The sequence below is a fragment of the Pelobates fuscus genome, chromosome 12 (assembly GCF_036172605.1).
Source record: "Pelobates fuscus isolate aPelFus1 chromosome 12, aPelFus1.pri, whole genome shotgun sequence".
Lineage (NCBI taxonomy): Eukaryota > Metazoa > Chordata > Amphibia > Anura > Pelobatidae > Pelobates > Pelobates fuscus.
In genome coordinates this window covers 2,160,492-2,180,590 of record NC_086328.1, presented here as the reverse complement: position 1 = coordinate 2,180,590, position 20,099 = coordinate 2,160,492, and the positions used below count along the sequence as shown (strand labels likewise).

At 47.3% G+C, this 20,099-nt stretch overlaps 1 protein-coding gene across 1 annotated transcript; it reads left to right on the top strand.

Annotated features, from left to right (window-relative positions):
* Positions 1-1,580: 1,580 nt before the first annotated feature.
* On the top strand, positions 1,581-18,467 carry GOT2 (glutamic-oxaloacetic transaminase 2). The gene is made up of 10 exons (XM_063437294.1): positions 1,581-1,706; positions 5,804-5,960; positions 12,173-12,301; positions 15,202-15,261; positions 16,832-16,993; positions 17,173-17,277; positions 17,550-17,700; positions 17,802-17,967; positions 18,092-18,242; positions 18,328-18,467. The coding sequence occupies exons 1-10, from the start codon at positions 1,627-1,629 to the stop codon at positions 18,448-18,450; spliced, it is 1,284 nt and encodes a 427-aa protein (XP_063293364.1). The 5' UTR covers positions 1,581-1,626; the 3' UTR covers positions 18,451-18,467.
* The last annotated feature ends 1,632 nt before the right edge of the window (positions 18,468-20,099 follow it).

Here is a 20,099-nt window from a genome sequence, read left to right as displayed (position 1 = left end):
GAGACATATACCCATATAGTGTTGGGCTAGCAAAGACCTGCTGCGTCGCTTCTTCTGCACTATTATACAGACAACAGACAACTACACTTTGCAGACACAATTGGCTCCGTACACAACCAAATCTTTTTGCCACATTTGGTATGGGCTGTTTGAATTTTATTGAGTAACCCTGATAGTGAAACAGAAACGCTGCATATGCAGAATCCTGCCCCTATGACCACTTCTAAACAAGGACACGGACACCGTGGTTGGAGTGACCTCCTGGACCTGCAGTATCCGAGTTACAGGTTAATTTCTGACAAGATGAACCCCACGTGTCATTGTTCTGAGGTTGATAAAATGAGTACCATTAAGCTGGGAAATAACATTTACAGACCAGGATATCAAACTCCGCACACGTGTAAATTCAGGCCACGTTACACGAGTTGGAAAACCTGTGCAATTCTGCTCTTACTCTGTGTGACGGACCACCTGGCATCCCGACTGGGTGCCTCTGTCATCCGCTGCTTCCTAGTACCTCAGAGTACTCCTAAGCACTCCACCAGACACCATAACCAGCATGAACCCCACAAACCGCCGCAGCTTGGTTTGGGTCTCGCTGTCCTCCACCCACCCTGTACCCAAGACCAGGATCCAGCTTCCAGTGGGTAGACATCTCCTGATCCAGAGAGCGAAGCAGGCTGCTTTTACAAGAGCGAGTGTTGTGATCCAAGGGAGTATAGTGATTATAGCAATCCCCAGAGTGTGAATATAGCTCTCCAATCCCCCAAACATGAGCCGAAACTTCATGAAGGGGCAAGACGTTCTGTATAATGGCAGCCACAACTGGCCTTATATGCAGGTCCCCATGCAAGGGGTTTCCGGTTACATATTGAAGGGGCACTCCCCCCTGGACCTGAGAGTAGACTACAGTAAAACATACACATGATTACATTGTCTCTCAGGTCCAGGACACTCCCACATAAAACAAGATAATCCTTCCCTTGTGCCTGGGAGATAATTGAGTCAGGAACTGCACTAAACTCCATTATCTCCAGGCACAGAAAACATGCATTTTTACAACCTCCCAAAACTACCTCTAAAACATATGGAAACCCCGAAAAGGTCACATCCCCTGATAGCCCCGATCTGGGGGACCAACATATCCAAAAATCACCCAGATGGGTCCAGGGGTTCGGGATTTCCTGGAAGTCTTATTTTGACCGACCGCACACATGGTCCTATGCCCAAACAGTTCTAGGGAATCAGGGCTAACGGTCGGTCTCTCTGTCTGGAGTACATAAATCACATACATTTTTAAAGGGGCCGTAGTGTTTTGGCAGGAGGCTGGCCAGCAGGCCCCTCCAGGAGCCCGTGGCACAGGCATTTCTGCCACACTGCTCTCTGGCTAATTCTTGGCAGCTCCCAGCTCAGTGAATATCCCGCTGCTCCCACTAGATGGCAGTAAAGAGCCAGTGATGTGTGTCTGCAGTGAGCATTCAGTCCGGCAGATGGCGCTGCACACGGCAGCTTCCATGCAATGCAGCTTCCAGGCCTGTGGGTGTCGCTGTGAGCCCCAGGATATATGAAGAGCTAGGGCTGCGTGTCTGGCACAGCCTGTCCTCACTGAGTGTGCCCTCTGCTAACATGGCTCTGCTGAATCCCAGGCTGCTGGCTCGTGTACTGCGCTACCAGCCATGTGTGCTCACCCTGCAGGGCAGGCACAGGTAAGAGGGGGGGTAAGGCATTGCTGGAACCATGGAGCTGGCACTGGGCCCAAGAGCTTGCAATCTACTGGTGTAATGGGTGACCCTCAGCCAAGGAGCTTGCACTCTACTGGTGTAATGGGTGACCCTCAGCCAAGGAGCTTGCACTCTACTGGTGTAATGGGTGACCCTCAGCCAAGGAGCTTGCACTCTACTGGTGTAATGGGTGACCCTCAGCCAAGGAGCTTGCACTCTACTGGTGTAATGGGTGACCCTCAGCCACGGAGCTTGCACTCTAGTGCAGGGGTAGGCAACCTTCTACACTCCAGATAATGGGGACTACATCTCCCTTAATGCTTTCATAGCCAGAATGCTGGCAAAGCATCATGGGAAATGTAGTCCCCAACATCTGGACTACACACAGCATCTCAGCCAAGGAGCTTGCACTCTAGAGGTGGAATGTTTGATTCCCTTTCTAAGACGTACGTTGTAAACTGGCTCCAGAGTCCTATAGTTGATGCAGTCTGTGCTGCAATGTATTGGTTAATAGAGATTTTACATGTGCCCATATAATCCTGATTGGTATCGCTTGCAGGGTCCCATGCCCTGCTTGTGTCCATAACCTAGAGATGAAAGCCTGGCCAGCCGATGTTAAAGGGCATCATTGGCTTCCTCTATCCCTGTCATTGGTGGCTATAGAACATCCATCAAAACCTGAAGGACGTTTCAAGGTCACAGGATGCCGGAGAGAGGGGGCAATTCTAACATGCAGTCTGTGGCAGGGAGAGGGTTAAAACAAGCCTACACGGAAGGGCTACATGTTCGAAAAAGATCCATTTAACCCCAAAATGTGTTTGTGCTTGCAGTTAATGTGTTGGCGGTATGCTGCCCTCTAGCTGTTAGCCCTGGATACAGACCCACCATCTCCTGTAATGTGCCCCGTGGCTAGCTGTTAGCCCTGGATACAGACCCACCATCTCCTGTAATGTGCCCCGTGGCTAGCTGTTAGCCCTGGATACAGACCCGCCATCTCCTGTAATGTGCCCCGTGGCTAGCTGTTAGCCCTGGATACAGACCCACCATCTCCTGTAATGTGCCCCGTGGCTAGCTGTTATCCCTGAATATAGACCCACCATCTCCTGTAATGTGCCCCGTGGCTAGCTGTTAGCCCTGGATACAGACCCACCATCTCCTGTAATGTGCCCCGTGGCTAGCTGTTAGCCCTGGATACAAACCCACCATCTCCTGTAATGTGCCCCGTGGCTAGCTGTTAGCCCTGGATACAGACCCACCATCTCCTGTAATGTGCCCCGTGGCTAGCTGTTAGCCCTGGATACAGACCCACCATCTCCTGTAATGTGCCCCGTGGCTAGCTGTTAGCCCTGGATACAGACCCACCATCTCCTGTAATGTGCCCCGTGGCTAGCTGTTAGCCCTGGATACAGACCTGCCATCTCCTGTAATGTGCCCCGTGGCTAGCTGTTAGCCCTGGATACAGACCCACCATCTCCTGTAATGTGCCCCGTGGCTAGCTGTTAGCCCTGGATACAGACCCGCCATCTCCTGTAATGTGCCCCGTGGCTAGCTGTTAGCCCTGGATACAGACCCACCATCTCCTGTAATGTGCCCTGTGGCTAGCGGTTATCCCTGAATATAGACCCACCATCTTCTGTAATGTGCCCTGTGGCTAGCGGTTATCCCTGAATATAGACCCACCATCTCCTGTAATGTGCCCTGTGGCTAGCGGTTATCCCTGAATATAGACCCACCATCTCCTGTAATGTGCCCTGTGGCTAGCGGTTAGCCCTGGATACAGACCCATCATCTCCTGTAATGTGCCCCGTGGCTAGCGGTTATCCCTGAATATAGACCCACCATCTCCTGTAATGTGCCCCGTGGCTAGCTGTAAACCCTGGATACAGACCTGCCATCTCCTGTAATGTGCCCTGTGGCTAGCTGTTATCCCTGGATACAGACCCACCATCTCCTGTAATGTGCCCCGTGGCTAGCTGTAGCTGTTATCCCTGGATACAGACCCACCATCTCCTGTAATGTGCCCCGTGGCTAGCTGTTATCCCTGGATACAGACCCACCATCTCCTGTAATGTGCCCCGTGGCTAGCTGTTAGCCCTGGATACAGACCCGCCATCTCCTGTAATGTGCCCCGTGGCTAGCTGTTAGCCCTGGATACAGACCCACCATCTCCTGTAATGTGCCCCGTGGCTAGCTGTTAGCCCTGGATACAGACCCACCATCTCCTGTAATGTGCCCCGTGGCTAGCTGTAGCTGTTATCCCTGGATACAGACCCACCATCTCCTGTAATGTGCCCCGTGGCTAGCTGTTAGCCCTGGATACAGACCCGCCATCTCCTGTAATGTGCCCCGTGGCTAGCTGTTAGCCCTGGATACAGACCCACCATCTCCTGTCATATGCCCTGTGGCTAGCTGTTAGCCCTGGATACAGTCCCGCCATCTCCTGTAAGATGCCCCGTGGCTAGCTGTAAACCCTGGATACAGACCCGCCATCTCCTGTAAGATGCCCCGTGGCTAGCTGTTATCCCTGGATACAGACCCACCATCTCCTGTAATGTGCCCCGTGGCTAGCTGTAAACCCTGGATACAGACCCGCCATCTCCTGTAATGTGCCCCGCGGCTAGCTGTTAGCCCTGGATACAGACCCGCCACCATTGCTTTCCTGTGGGTTTTTTTTGGGGGGATGCATAGCCTGAGGACGTCTAGGGTCACGCAACCCAAAGTTGCCTAATGACCTTGAAGTCCCTCTAGTGGCTCTCTACCAGTGGAGGTAATTATTGCAGTTTTATATAATAACTGTAGTAATTACCTGGTCAGGGTTAAGGGACCTGGGACACTGCACCCAGAACAGTTCAATGAGCTGACATGGTCTGGGTGCCTACAGTGTCCCTTTAATTCTGACACAACCTGTAGTATAGCGAAGATAAAGGGGTCTTTGCATAGAAATAGCCGCATTAGCCTTTCAATGCTGCGGTATGGTTAATCATTGGATTGGCTGAGATTATCCGTTTAGCTCTAACCTAAACGATTTGAATTGCATTGAGTGTTCAGAATATATTTATTACAAACCCTAGTGTTCCTTTTTTTAAGGTGAAAATAGCCAGACTGCAAAGATGCTCAGCTTTGCGTTCAGTCTTGCTGGTCTGGCCTTTTGTGTCAAACTCACTTTGAATTCTCCCTTTAGTAAATCAAACAGTTGGTGAAATATGAGAAACAGGGGCACTTTGAATGAATATTGGGCCTTCTCTGTGCCCTTGGGAATGGCTTCTAACCCCCCTGTTCCCCAGAGTACGTCTGACCTATTGTAAGCACTCACAGAAGGAGCTATTTTGAGAGTGATGCTGTTTATAGATCTTGCCTGTCACCCTGCCGTATCCAGAGTACACTGCCTTGCCTTCAGTACATGGCCATCTTCCTGTTTCATGGGCTGAAACGCATGGCACGTGGCTGGCTCTCACTCTGTGCAATGTACATATCGGTGTCCTGTTTGGTAAGTACATGTTTCATTGACAAAGATTAAAAGGCTGCTCTAATTGTCCTAACAAGCTATGCAGAAACTGTCGTTGTACACAATGGATTAGAACTCAAATTGCAGTCCATATGGTGATTGCGGCATGAGACCACTGCACACAGCCAGGTTCACAGAACAGTGCTTTGAACTACACATTCCATAAAGACCCTAATGGGATATGGCTAGACTGCGGACTGTGTGTAACATCTGGGATCACTATTCCATTTACACTCGGTTTGTACACACTACACGTGCATAGCAAGATCTGTCTTCGCCCAGCCCTGTAATACAGGGATTAGCCAGAAGAACGATCAGAACCTACTGCTTAGCAGTTCCCGACTCCCCTCGCTCTGGGATAAAAGGTGCCCAGTGGGCTCCCAGGTAAGAAATCAACTGGTTTGATGTCTTACAATAGGAGGCGCCAGCGCTCCAACGCAAAGCGCTGTTGAAGTTTTGGAGCTCTGAGTGTTCATTAAGTGTTAAACTATTCATCCTGGGTTTGCTAGAAAGTCTCTTAATCTAAAGTAAATATGTAACTGGCCCCATGGTCTGTAAATCTTTATCTGCCTTCCAGCTCCTGGTGGTCTCATGTAGAGATGGGACCCCCTGATCCCATTCTTGGTGTAACGGAGGCCTTCAAGCGTGACAATAATCCCAAAAAGATGAACCTGGGTGTTGGCGCGTATCGTGATGACAGTGGGAAACCATACGTGTTGAGCAGCGTACGAAAGGTGAGCAGGTATTGCAGGTTGACCGAAGTGAAAAGTGTGTGTGTGTGTGTGTGTTAATCCGAAAACAGACCTAATGCTGGGAATTGACACACACTCACTCTCAATTTACAAGTAAAATTACCAAAAAAGAAGGCACTGGTAGCCAGTGAAGGTGTTGTACCCTAATAAAAAAAAAAAAAAAAACGGATGTGCTGAGCCTGATCACACACCTGAACACCATGTATGTCAGCTGCCAGGTGTTAAATATGGGAATCTTGCACTTGAGGCCAAATGAGCACTGCTTTCAGAGCTGTAACTTATTTATTACTAGTTAACAGCCACGGGACCAACTTGCAAATTGTACGTATGTGCTTGGAAAAAGATGACGTATGGTGTGTTTCTGTGCCTCCTAATCTCTGCTGATAACAAATATGTGTAAATTGTACAAGTAGGCCTACATGTCCTAATGTAACCCAGACTCCAATATTGTTAGACCTGGTCTGGGGAATGGAGACTCTGCTCCCGTACTGCAAGAGCCTGGTCTGGGGAATGGAGACTTTGCTCCCGTACTGCTGGACCTGGTCTGGGGAATGGAGACTCTGCTCCCGTACTGCTGGACCTGGTCTGGGGAATGGAGACTCTGCTCCCGTACTGCTGGACCTGGTCTGGGGAATGGAGACTCTGCTCCCGTACTGCTGGACCTGGTCTGGGGAATGGAGACTCTGCTCCCGTACTGCTGGACCTGGTCTGGGGAATGGAGACTCTGCTCCCGTACTGCTGGACCTGGTCTGGGGAATGGAGACTCTGCTCCCGTACTGCTGGACCTGGTCTGGGGAATGGAGACTCTGCTCCCGTACTGCTGGACCTGGTCTGGGGAATGGAGACTCTGCTCCCGTATTGCTGGACCTGATCTGGGGAATGGAGACTCTGCTCCCGTACTGCAAGAGCCTGGTCTGGGGAATGGAGACTTTGCTCCCGTATTGCTGGACCTGGTCTGGGGAATGGAGACTCTGCTCCCGTACTGCTGGACCTGGTCTGGGGAATGGAGACTCTGCTCCCGTACTGCTGGACCTGGTCTGGGGAATGGAGACTCTGCTCCCGTACTGCTGGACCTGGTCTGGGGAATGGAGACTCTGCTCCCGTACTGCTGGACCTGGTCTGGGGAATGGAGACTCTGCTCCCGTACTGCTGGACCTGGTCTGGGGAATGGAGACTCTGCTCCCGTACTGCTGGACCTGGTCTGGGGAATGGAGACTCTGCTCCCGTACTGCTGGACCTGGTCTGGGGAATGGAGACTCTGCTCCCGTACTGCTGGACCTGGTCTGGGGAATGGAGACTCTGCTCCCGTACTGCTGGACCTGGTCTGGGGAATGGAGACTCTGCTCCCGTACTGCTGGACCTGGTCTGGGGAATGGAGACTCTGCTCCCGTACTGCTGGACCTGGTCTGGGGAATGGAGACTCTGCTCCCGTACTGCTGGACCTGGTCTGGGGAATGGAGACTCTGCTCCCGTACTGCTGGACCTGGTCTGGGGAATGGAGACTCTGCTCCCGTACTGCTGGACCTGATCTGGGGAATGGAGACTCTGCTCCCTTATTGCTGGACCTGGTCTGGGGAATGGAGACTCTGCTCCCGTACTGCTGGACCTGGTCTGGGGAAAAGAGACTCTGCTCCCGTACTGCGAGAGCCTGGTCTGGGGAAAAGAGACTCTGCAGAATACCAATCATGGAAAGATTAAAATGTAAATGAAATACAGAGCTGCTCTGGGATTAGGATTAGAAGGTGCTGTAAACGTGATGGAAATACAGTGTACAAGAATAGTCCACAATCCACACAAGGCTTCCTGCTAGCAGCTGTTTATCCCCCTCCCCACCTGAGAATACTGTATTAAAGAAAGTTAAAGGACCACTATAGGCGCCCAGAACACTTCAACTCAATGAAGTGGTCTGAGTGCCAGGTCCCCCCTAGTTTTAACCCTGCAGCTGAAAACCTGTTTCAGAGAAACTGCTATGTTTACACTGCAGGGTTAATCCAACCTCTAGTGGCTGTCTCGGTGAGAAAACCGCATTGAGTAATTCTTTCCTATGGGTGGTTTGAATGAGCGCGGCTGTGGGGTTGGCAGGTGGAGGAGAGGTCACTAGAACCGAGGGAGCCCGACGCTGGATTAAGGTAAGTGGCTGAAGGGGTTTTAACCCCTACAGCCATGAGGGAGGGAGGGACCTAATAACCAGTCACGGCTCCCGACATCTCTCCCCAGAGGGTGCGATGTTCTTAGCAACGCCGGTGTTCTATCATTCTGCTATACCTGTCAGATTTCTATACCCTCCTCACTTCCGGGGAGGGGAAGCAGCTGGATCCTGTGCTGCACATGCTGATAGCACCCCTGCTACTCCTCCACAGCCAGGTCCTGGAAGGTAAGTAAAACTAGTTTTACACTTTCATTATAGTTAGTGCATTCACTAAGCTTAGGACATGGGACATTTAGGGTTAATGTTGGGATTAGGATTAGGGACTTGTTCATATTTAGTGATATTTCACTTTAGGGGATTATCACTAAATAGTGATTTCTGACACTTTTAACCCTTACCCCATTGTTAGGGTAAGAATAGAGAGTGAGAGAGGTTAGAAGATCTTACCTAACCCTAATTTGAACCCTCAATGTCCCGTGTGCCTAAGCTTAGTGAATGCACTAACTATAATGAAAGTGTAAAACTAGTTTTACTTACCTTCCAGGACCTGGCTGTGGAGGAGTAGCAGGAGTGCTATCAGCATGTGCAGCACAGGATCCAGCTGCTTCCCCTCCCCGGAAGTGAGGAGGGTATAGAAATCTGACTGGTATAGCACAATGATAGAACACCGGCCGCTGCGTATCGGACTTTTATAAGAAACTTACCTTCGCCCTCATCAAAGATGGTGCCGACATGCGTGCGATGTCACGTCATAGACGCACATGCACTTTTTGGGATCAGAGGTCAGCGACAGCCAATTAGAGCCTAAGTAGGATTATTTAAACCTAAAATGCCTTTTTGTCAGTGCCCTGTCGTGGTTGTCACTAGCTGGCTATCTAAGAGTGTTCCTGATTTGCATTTTTCTGGTATTTGGCTTTGGCTTTGTTTTGACTAACCTGATTTCTGGTATCCTTGACTTGTGGCTTTCCTCATCGTTGTGTCCCTGACCTCGGCTAGTATTTTGACTATTCTTGGAGACGTTAAGTCCGGCCATTCTAAGGTCCAGTTATACGTTGTCCTTGGTCCTAGGTGTGACACAGTACTGCGTGCTGGATCAACTATAATCCTGACATAACCCTATAGTGCCAGGAAAACGAGTTTGTTTGGCACTATAGTGCTCCTTTAACATTTTCAATCAATTAATATCTGACATGAAAATAAGTATGTAGCCTTCATATGCTGTCGAGGGAATTACTGCTGATTTAAGACATTCTGGAGGGGCTAATGCTCAATGAGTAGGACATTGCATTCTGTAGGGGCCCGGCTAATGCTCAATGAGTAGGACATTGCATCCTGTAGGGGCCCAGCTAATGCTCAATGAGTAGGACATTGCATTCTGTAGGGGCCCGGCTAATGCTCAAGGAGTAGGACATTGCATCCTGTAGGGGCCCAGCTAATGCTCAATGAGTAGGACATTGCATCCTGTAGGGGCCCAGCTAATGCTCAATGAGTAGGACATTGCATTCTATAGGGGCCCGGCTAATGCTCAGTGAGTAGGACATTGCATCCTGTAGGGGCCCGGCTAATTCTCAATGAGTAGGACATTGCATTCTATAGGGGCCCGGCTAATGCTCAATGAGTAGGACATTGCATTCTGTAGGGGCCCGGCTAATGCTCAATGAGTAGGACATTGCATTCTATAGGGGCCCGGCTAATGCTCAATGAGTAGGACATTGCATTCTGTAGGGGCCCGGCTAATGCTCAATGAGTAGGACATTGCATTCTATAGGGGCCCGGCTAATGCTCAATGAGTAGGACATTGCATTCTGTAGGGGCCCGGCTAATGCTCAGTGAGTAGGACATTGCATCCTGTAGGGGCCCGGCTAATGCTCAATGAGTAGGACATTGCATTCTGTAGGGGCCCAGCTAATGGTCAATGAGTAGGACATTGCATTCTGTAGGGGCCCAGCTAATGGTCAATGAGTAGGACATTGCATCCTGTAGGGGCCCGGCTAATGCTCAATGAGTAGGACATTGCATTCTGTAGGGGCCCGGCTAATGCTCAATGAGTAGGACATTGCATTCTATAGGGGCCCGGCTAATGCTCAATGAGTAGGACATTGCATTCTGTAGGGGCCCGGCTAATGCTCAGTGAGTAGGACATTGCATCCTGTAGGGGCCCGGCTAATGCTCAATGAGTAGGACATTGCATTCTATAGGGGCCCGGCTAATGCTCAATGAGTAGGACATTGCATTCTATAGGGGCCCGGCTAATGCTCAATGAGTAGGACATTGCATTCTGTAGGGGCCCGGCTAATGCTCAATGAGTAGGACATTGCATTCTATAGGGGCCCGGCTAATGCTCAATGAGTAGGACATTGCATTCTGTAGGGGCCCGGCTAATGCTCAATGAGTAGGACATTGCATTCTATAGGGGCCCGGCTAATGCTCAATGAGTAGGACATTGCATTCTGTAGGGGCCCGGCTAATGCTCAGTGAGTAGGACATTGCATCCTGTAGGGGCCCGGCTAATGCTCAATGAGTAGGACATTGCATTCTGTAGGGGCCCAGCTAATGGTCAATGAGTAGGACATTGCATTCTGTAGGGGCCCAGCTAATGGTCAATGAGTAGGACATTGCATCCTGTAGGGGCCCGGCTAATGCTCAATGAGTAGGACATTGCATTCTGTAGGGGCCCGGCTAATGCTCAATGAGTAGGACATTGCATTCTATAGGGGCCCGGCTAATGCTCAATGAGTAGGACATTGCATTCTGTAGGGGCCCGGCTAATGCTCAGTGAGTAGGACATTGCATCCTGTAGGGGCCCGGCTAATGCTCAATGAGTAGGACATTGCATTCTATAGGGGCCCGGCTAATGCTCAATGAGTAGGACATTGCATTCTATAGGGGCCCGGCTAATGCTCAATGAGTAGGACATTGCATTCTATAGGGGCCCGGCTAATGCTCAATGAGTAGGACATTGCATTCTATAGGGGCCCGGCTAATGCTCAGTGAGTAGGACATTGCATCCTGTAGGGGCCCGGCTAATGCTCAATGAGTAGGACATTGCATCCTGTAGGGGCCCGGCTAATGCTCAGTGAGTAGGACATTGCATCCTGTAGGGGCCCGGCTAATGCTCAATGAGTAGGACATTGCATCCTGTAGGGGCCCGGCTAATGCTCAATGAGTAGGACATTGCATTCTGTAGGGGCCCGGCTAATGCTCAGTGAGTAGGACATTGCATTCTATACGGGCCCGGCTAATGCTCAATGAGTAGGACATTGCATTCTATACGGGCCCGGCTAATGCTCAATGAGTAGGACATTGCATTCTATAGGGGCCTGGCTAGCATTGAATAAGTGGTTGAGGTCCTTCGTGTCAGTCTAGTCTGGCAGCTAAGCTGATGCCTGTATCTCGGTTCAATGTGTTCATGGCTCTGATCCCCAGTTTGAGTGTCTTGGGATTTGTCCAGTGAAAATTTCCATTATTTCCTAATAAACTATTTGGATTGCAGCATGTGATTCAAAGATCAAATGGCGACCTCTGTCCCTCTCACACCATCCTGTGCATGATCCATTTATCCTACCTCAATAGTGCCCTTTATTTTAATGGAGAGTCTTACTTTGGGACCCCAATCCTCCGCTATCCTTCATATCTGATTAGCCTCCTCACAGAGCTCAGAATGTATGAGTATCACAGAGCTCCACTGCTGACGTGTCTCCCCATTGTACCCTCTGTAATGTTCTATGTAGTATACTATTCCCTCTGATAACACAGGTGTCACACTGCCCCCTGCTGTTCACAGTCTGAGCAGTAAAAGCAGGTCAGAGTTGCCACTTTGTTTCCCTAGCCCTGCCAGACAGACCTAAATGTATCAATACACTGTGAATGCATCCCTTTCACTGCAGGCTGGTGCATAGCACACCTCGAATGCTGATGGTGAAAGCGGTTTTCATGTATGATTTGGGAACCATGAATTCCAGGACAGGCTACTGGAAATAATGTGCTCGGTCGTTACAAGACATCCAGTCTTAAGCTCAGATTTCTCACTCTCTCTCTTTCTCAGGCTGAGACACAGATGGCTGCTAAAAATCTGGACAAGGAGTATCTACCTATCGGAGGTCTGGCGGACTTTACCAAGGCATCAGCTCATTTGGCACTGGGTGAAGGCAGTGAAGCCTTTCAGAGCGGACGGGTGAGATTCTATGATCCTTGTTTCCTGACATCATTATAACACTGTGACCCTGGGAGGGATAACCCTTAAACATGTCACTGTCATTAGTACACTGTGACCCTGGGAGGGACTGACCATTAAAGATGTCACTGTCATTAGTACACTGTGACCCTGGGAGGGACTGGCCATTAAACATGTCACTGTCATTAATACACTGTGACCCTGGGAGGGACCGACCATTAAACATGTCACTGTCATTAGTACACTGTGACCCTGGGAGGGACTGACCATTAAACATGTCACTGTCATTAGTACACTGTGACCCTGGGAGGGATAACCCTTAAACATGTCACTGTCATTAGTACACTGTGACCCTGGGAGGGATAACCCTTAAACATGTCACTGTCATTAGTACACTGTGACCCTGGGAGGGACTGACCATTAAACATGTCACTGTCATTAGTACACTGTGACCCTGGGAGGGATAACCCTTAAACATGTCACTGTCATTAGTACACTGTGACCCTGGGAGGGATAACCCTTAAACATGTCACTGTCATTAGTACACTGTGACCCTGGGAGGGATAACCCTTAAACATGTCACTGTCATTAGTACGCTGTGACCCTGGGAGGGGCTGGCCATTAAACATGTCACTGTCATTAGTACACTGTGACCCTGGGAGGGACTGACCATTAAACATGTCACTGTCATTAGTACGCTGTGACCCTGGGAGGGGCTGACCATTAAACATGTCACTGTCATTAGTACACTGTGACCCTGGGAGGGACCGACCCTTAAACATGTCACTGTCATTAGTACACTGTGACCCTGGGAGGGACCGACCATTAAACATGTCACTGTCATTAGTACACTGTGACCCTGGGAGGGATAACCCTTAAACATGTCACTGTCATTAGTACACTGTGACCCTGGGAGGGACCGACCCTTAAACATGTCACTGTCATTAGTACACTGTGACCCTGGGAGGGATAACTCTTAAACATGTCACTGTCATTAGTACACTGTGACCCTGGGAGGGACCGACCATTAAACATGTCACTGTCATTAGTACACTGTGACCCTGGGAGGGATAACCCTTAAGGACCAAACTTCTGGAATAAAAGGGAATCATGACATGTCACACATGTCATGTGTCCTTAAGGGGTTAAACATGTCACTGTCATTAGTACACTGTGACCCTGGGAGGGACTGACCATTAAACATGTCACTGTCATTAGTACACTGTGACCCTGGGAGTGACCGACCATTAAACATGTCACTGTCATTAGTACACTGTGACCCTGGGAGGGACTGACCATTAAACATGTCACTGTCATTAGTACACTGTGACCCTGGGAGGGACCGACCATTAAACATGTCACTGTCATTAGTACACTGTGACCCTGGGAGGGATAACCCTTAAACATGTCACTGTCATTAGTACGCTGTGACCCTGGGAGGGACTGACCATTAAACATGTCACTGTCATTAGTACACTGTGACCCTGGGAGGGACCGACCATTAAACATGTCACTGTCATTAGTACACTGTGACCCTGGGAGGGACCGACCATTAAACATGTCACTGTCATTAGTACACTGTGACCCTGGGGGGGATGGGGCTGACCATGTCACTGTTTTTGGTATGATGAGCAGAGTAAGTGATGAGAACCGCACTCAGTCCCAATGGCCAAGGATGCTCCAGAGCAGGACCAGCAATCCCAGTACAATAATCCAAGAAGAAAAACTCTTATTCCCGTTTTGATTATACGAGCTTACATTTTGAATTATAATAATAATAATATTCCCGTTGTTGGGAATAACACTTTGCCTTCACAAATACACTTTGCCTATATTGACCCAAGAATCAAGATACAGATAACATGATGTACACTTAAAAGATGTGTTCAACAGATAATTGAAAAAGCTGAAATCAACAGCTCGAACTCCTCTTTAAGGGAAAACCTATGGCACAGAGCAAATGGGGGAAATCGAGGTGAAGAAATAATAAAAGTCCCGCAGACATGATTAGCACGTCTGAATATACCTCCTCTTGTTTCTCTGCCGCAGGCCTCCCATGGATATTTACCGTAAGATAGATCATGATATGATCTAAGAGGGGAACTGTAGATGCAAATATCCATTTTGATATCTATCCTAGCTGTCCATATAAGAGTTAATTTGAACAAAGAATAAGTTTGGCATTTTATCTCATATTCTCGGAAATAGGATTTATATAAAATCCTAGTTACGGGAAAAGTACTGATTTCGAAATGTTCTTGTTAATTGTCCAATATATCGGTATTTGTAAATATCTGGTTTTAATCAAATATGTGATACGTTATATGACAAAAGATTATAACTAGAAACAGCTGTTTATAACTTGTGAAAAACAAATGATGTCACTAATGCTCATGGCCCCCACCGACATGAAAATGGGGTATAAATGCATATGACTGTATAATAAACTTTGAATTGGTTATAGAACACATCTCTTGTCTTCTTGACTGATTCCCGGGATCCTGTCTATCACAGAGGGTGTGGCTCTAGCAAAATATCCATCTAACTAAGAGAGTTTCGTGTATAGCTGAATTAACCCCAACAACAGGCACATTTGATATTTGTTTCTTTTACAATGCCTTTTTAAATTACCTTTTCATCAATTAGGAATTTCTACTAATTAGCAGTAATTGATTGATTTCTTAGTTGTTAGTGTTTGTTATATAAGCACATTTTGCACCATGTGGTGTCAGCTTGAAACGTTGCGTTGCGTTCTGTCACAATAAATCTGCCTGCGGCTTGAAGTTGGAGTGCCTGTGAGTTTTTTTTCTTCTTGTTTTTGGTATGATGTGACCTCACTGTCTGTAATATTTTGATTTACGATGTACTATAGACCCTAAGCCTTATCCTTGTTCTTTCAGTATATCACTGTACAGACGATTTCAGGAACTGGATCCCTGCGTGTTGGAGCCAATTTCCTGGTAAGTATTTCATTACAGATAAGCATTTTAGATCTGTTTGTAGTAGTGCACAGGTCTTGCTAGTAACCATAGCATTTTTCCTACTCCGAATCCGTACAATCTTTCACCGTGCCGTAGTATTACAGTAACCTAAGCTGAGACTCACATCGATCACATCCTTGTAAGAATTTCCAGAACATCCCCTCCCTTCGAGCACTTAAAGGGGCTCTCTGAAGACTAATGTCTACATCTGAATGTCATGGTTTTGTTGAAAAGAACGTGTTCTGTCATTATGACAAATGTAAGCATTGCCAGTTGGTAGAAATGGCAAGCTTTACATTTGTCACTTAAGAAGTCTCTAGTCTCTGTCAGTCCGATATGGGGCAGGAATGCTTAACCCTGGCAATCCAGTGGGTGAACATCTGGTCTGCACATTTCCCAGGTGCAGACTGACTGGCATTGCTCCCTCCACGTGGTACTGCAGAAAGCATCAGAGCATTGCCATGGTTACCTGTGGAGCCATACACATGGCATGCACTCACTGGTGGTACAGACTGCAATGCCAGGGCATTGGCTAAAATTGCTTTGATCTCCCAACTGGCCATAGAAATCCTTTACTTAAATCGATTCATCGCTGCATGGGCCAGCTGGGAGATTCTTTGATCCCCGTGGCCCACCAGGCATTAGTAAAATAGATCCTGTGGTAAATTACACCATTGTTTGTATAACTTAAACAAGGGTAGAGTAATGGTGAAATAAATCTAACCAGTATAGAAGGGCAGTATAGAAGGGCACCGGGTAACTCAAGGGTCCCAAATATTCTGGGAATTTGTGAGTGAAAGCATGCTATTCCTCATGGTGTGTATATAAACCATGATATCTCTATCTCTCTCTTTCCTTCAGGGGTCTTTGGAAAACTTACAATGGAATATTTCCAGTTTGGTTGCTCCTTTGCAGTTCCCTGTCTAGTTAATAGATATACAGTTCTGTGCACCTATTAAAGACCCGATGTGATTCATGCCCTCCGCTCACACCAGTCTCTGTATCCTCTCGAACAGCATGACGACATGTCCTGTTCACTTGCAATCAGTAGCTTTATACAGCCTTGCTTTGTAATTCTTCAAAGGCTTGATGACTTGCTAGTGACTTGCCCTATATTATATACTGAAAGGGGCACTCAAGACAACCTTGTCCCCAGTTAAGAACTAGAGAAACCTGTATTTTTATGAATTTATTTAGAAACAGGCGTGGGTGCTTCCTGCTTGATTCGCAGTGAAGGCACTAGTAATGCTTTCCTATGAGAGGCATTCTATTGGGTGATTGGTGTATTTGCAGAAATGGCTGCTCATGCGCCAATTTTGTCTGAACAGGAAGAGGAGACTATTGTCGCTGTGTGTCTGGCATCTAAATGGTTAGAGAAACGTACCAAGTATTGCAAGGTCTAACCCTGTCCGTACCATAGTCGTACATCTTTCTAGCCAGCCAGCAAGTTGTGGTTGAGGGCCCTGGCCCAGAGAGACGGAAACTGACCTTCAAAGTGTACGTACTAATTAAAATCTTCTCATCCTTTCAAACTTTGACTTTATTTTAGCAACGATTTTACAAACCCAGTCGGGTTGTATTCCTTCCTAAACCATCGTGGGGTAACCACACTCCGATATTCCGCGATGCTGGTATGGAGCTAAATGGCTATCGATATTATGACCCGAAGACGTGTGGGTTTGACTTTGCTGGAGCGCTGGATGACATCTCGGTAATAAACTGATAAACTGCTTGTATACCCCCTTTCTGGAGTATGTAATCTGCTCTCCTGCAGAGCCATGAAGGAGGGTAATATTTTTTGTATTGGAGTATTGGCAATACTCTATGATTTGTGTTTGTTTTACCTTTAATACAGAGTGGGTGTTTTTTGTTTATTTTTGTCCTATTCAGAAAATCCCAGAGCAGAGCATCATCTTGTTCCATGCATGTGCTCACAATCCCACTGGTGTGGACCCCAGACCAGAGCAATGGAAGGAGCTGGCAGCCATTGTGAAGGTGAGCCCATTCTCCTGTTACTGCTGGTTTTCTGTTGGTCTATATTGGCAGAATTCCTCCACACTTGGTCATGTCGTGGTTCTCATGGCTCAGAAGGCCGGCCAGATCACCTGTAGGTTTTCTATCATTAGACCTTGCACTTTACCTCTTGGTTTATGTGTAGTCTGTTGTTGCCCCTCAGAATGGCATTGTGTCAGACATGGTTGCTGGAGTCCAGCTCTCCGTACACTGTTGGCAGGCTATCTGAATTGAGTCCACGTCTTTCCTTTCAGAGCCGACGACTCTTCCCATTCTTTGACATGGCTTATCAAGGCTTTGCCAGTGGTGACACTGACCGCGATGCTTGGGCTGTTCGCTACTTTATCCAGGAGGGGCTGGATGTGGTGATATCACAGTCTTATGCCAAAAATATGGGTCTCTATGGTGAGAACTGGGTGCATTAAGCAGTATCCCTGATGTAATCCAGGCGCTGTGGGCGTGTCTTACTGTTTTGGTGACTCACCATCCTGTCTCTGGCTTTCTAGGTGAACGTGTTGGTGCTTTCACAGTGGTTTGCAGTGATCCTGATGAAGCCAAGAGAGTGGAATCCCAGCTAAAGATTCTGATCCGTCCCATGTATTCCAACCCTCCCCTTAATGGAGCTCGGATAGCCGCCTCTATCCTAACGCAGCCAGATCTGCGCAGTGAATGGTATTCTGTGTGTTTGTACAGTGAGCTGTGTGTGGACCATGAATGTGCTACTGTTGTCTCTGGATGTATAAGGAGCATATAACTGGGCCTGCAGAGACCTGACGTGTGATATGACTCCCTGCAGGCTCCAGGAAGTAAAAGGAATGGCAAACCGTATAATAAGCATGAGGGAACAGCTGGTATCGAATCTGAAGAAGGAAGGCTCCATTCACAGCTGGCAGCATATAAGTGACCAGATAGGAATGTTCTGCTTTACTGGTCTGCGTCCCGAGCAGGTGAGTTACAACCATGGAGATTAGACTATCCTGTCTGATATAACCTCTCATTACAAAATGTGTTTTTAAATCATTTCTTTTCTAGGTGGAACGTCTTATTAAGGAGTTCTCAATCTACATGACAAAGGATGGACGTATCTCGGTAGCCGGTGTCACATCGGGAAATGTTGGTTACCTTGCTCATGCTATCCACCAGGTCACAAAGTGAGCAATTGAGAACCAGAATCTGAAATCCTTCTGGAGTTGCATAAGGAGCACTTTAACCTTTCTTCCCAACCCATTGCAGTCTTAGAACAGTTTGTCAGAATCCTGGGTGCTGCTTAATGTATACCACCCTAAAGAGGATCCTGAGTCTTGGTCTCCTCAGACTTCAATGAGACCAAGAGACTGTTTAACGCTTTGAGTACCAAGTGGCTGCACACACCTATGACATTCATACTGGGTTATGTACTAAACTGAGAAGTTCACGAATTTCACATTTAAGGCTGTGGTAGCTGAATTGAAAGCTTAGAGAATCTTTCACGTTTTGCTATTTTGACCTTAAATTTGAAATTAATTTTCCATTCTTATTTTGTTATAGAAACCAGAAAGGATTTCAGACTAATATAAGCCAGACGCCCAACGCGGCGTAGTTTCCATGTGCAGTAGTGAAATGGTGAAGCTTTTTAGATTCCCCCCCCCCCCCGCTCTGTGTTAATATACAGTATCTCTGCTGATAGGTCCTGGGTGCGGGTCTAACCTGGTGAAGAAGCACTTCATGTATTGCATACAATAAAGATGATCTGGAAATGGCTCTGCCTTCAGTCTGAACATTTTATTTACTGTACAGAGGTGTGAATGGGGTGATTTGGATGAGTATCTGTGTTCTCCTGCCACAATCCTTGTGGGAGACTTGGATGTAGCTTGTTAAAAGTAATTTTCCGAACTCTAATTCAGGTTTTTTTTTTTTTTTTTATCTAAAGAAAATAAACCTTCACGCAGGGACTACAATGCATATAAATAAAAAAAACCCCACAAATTTCCTTTGTTAAAGTGTGTTCAAAAGTAATGGTTAAATCCAATCATTCCATTGTATTTATAAAGGTGAGTCTTCTTAAAAGTCAATTTTAACTTCAGAAGAATGCCACATTTAGAGTGGTCGAAACGCTCTCCACTTTATCATTCAAAGTCTAAATGAATCCATTCTGTAAGTGGGGGGGGGGGAAAGTAAACTTTGCCCCAAAATAGGCAACAGCTGAAGAAATCGGATTAGATTTAATGATTTGCTGACTATTAGACGTGTTGGCAATGTCCTAAAAATCTCCCCAATGTAAGGATATCACAAGTGATAGGCTGTGAAGTAAAAGCAGCTGTCTTATGGTGAGCAAAGGAACGTTCCCATCTACGGATAAATAACTGCATGGAGGACTAGTGGGAGGGGATCCAAGGTTAAAATGTGCATTACCAAACCTTGGTATGAATTCAAACTGCACCTAAACAATTACTCCAGACCATGCTTGGCTGTGTTCTGTACTGAGGAACATCTGCGTGAAACGCGTTTCCCATCTGCTAACAGCGTCTATAAGGATGCTGCTGGACTTCTCCACAGTCAGACTGCAGACCGAGAAACAGTGGGTATTATCTATCAACGAAACGTAACGAAAAATCACTCTTAAACTGATTTGTATTTTATTTTGTGGTGCGAATATTTAACAAATGCTCTTGCAATGCCCCAACAGCAATAACAAGAATTGTAAGATACATTTTAACTAGTAAAAGGCATAGAAGATTGCTGCAGACTTTTTTTTTTTTTGAGGTTCGTAGCAAAGTCACAGGTTAGCCAAACATGTCTGAAGTATATAGGAAAAACAAATTCTG

What these genes read in the sequence shown, in the direction of transcription:
- GOT2 (XM_063437294.1), top strand. Translation starts at nt 1,627, where the DNA reads ATGGCTCTGCTGAATCCCAGGCTGCTGGCTCGTGTACTGCGCTACCAG. An exon ending in TGTTGAGCAGCGTACGAAAG is followed by an intron (nt 5,961 to 12,172) that starts GTGAGCAGGTAT and finishes TCTCTTTCTCAG; the next exon opens with GCTGAGACACAGATGGCTGC. An exon ending in CCAGATCTGCGCAGTGAATG is followed by an intron (nt 17,968 to 18,091) that starts GTATTCTGTGTG and finishes GACTCCCTGCAG; the next exon opens with GCTCCAGGAAGTAAAAGGAA.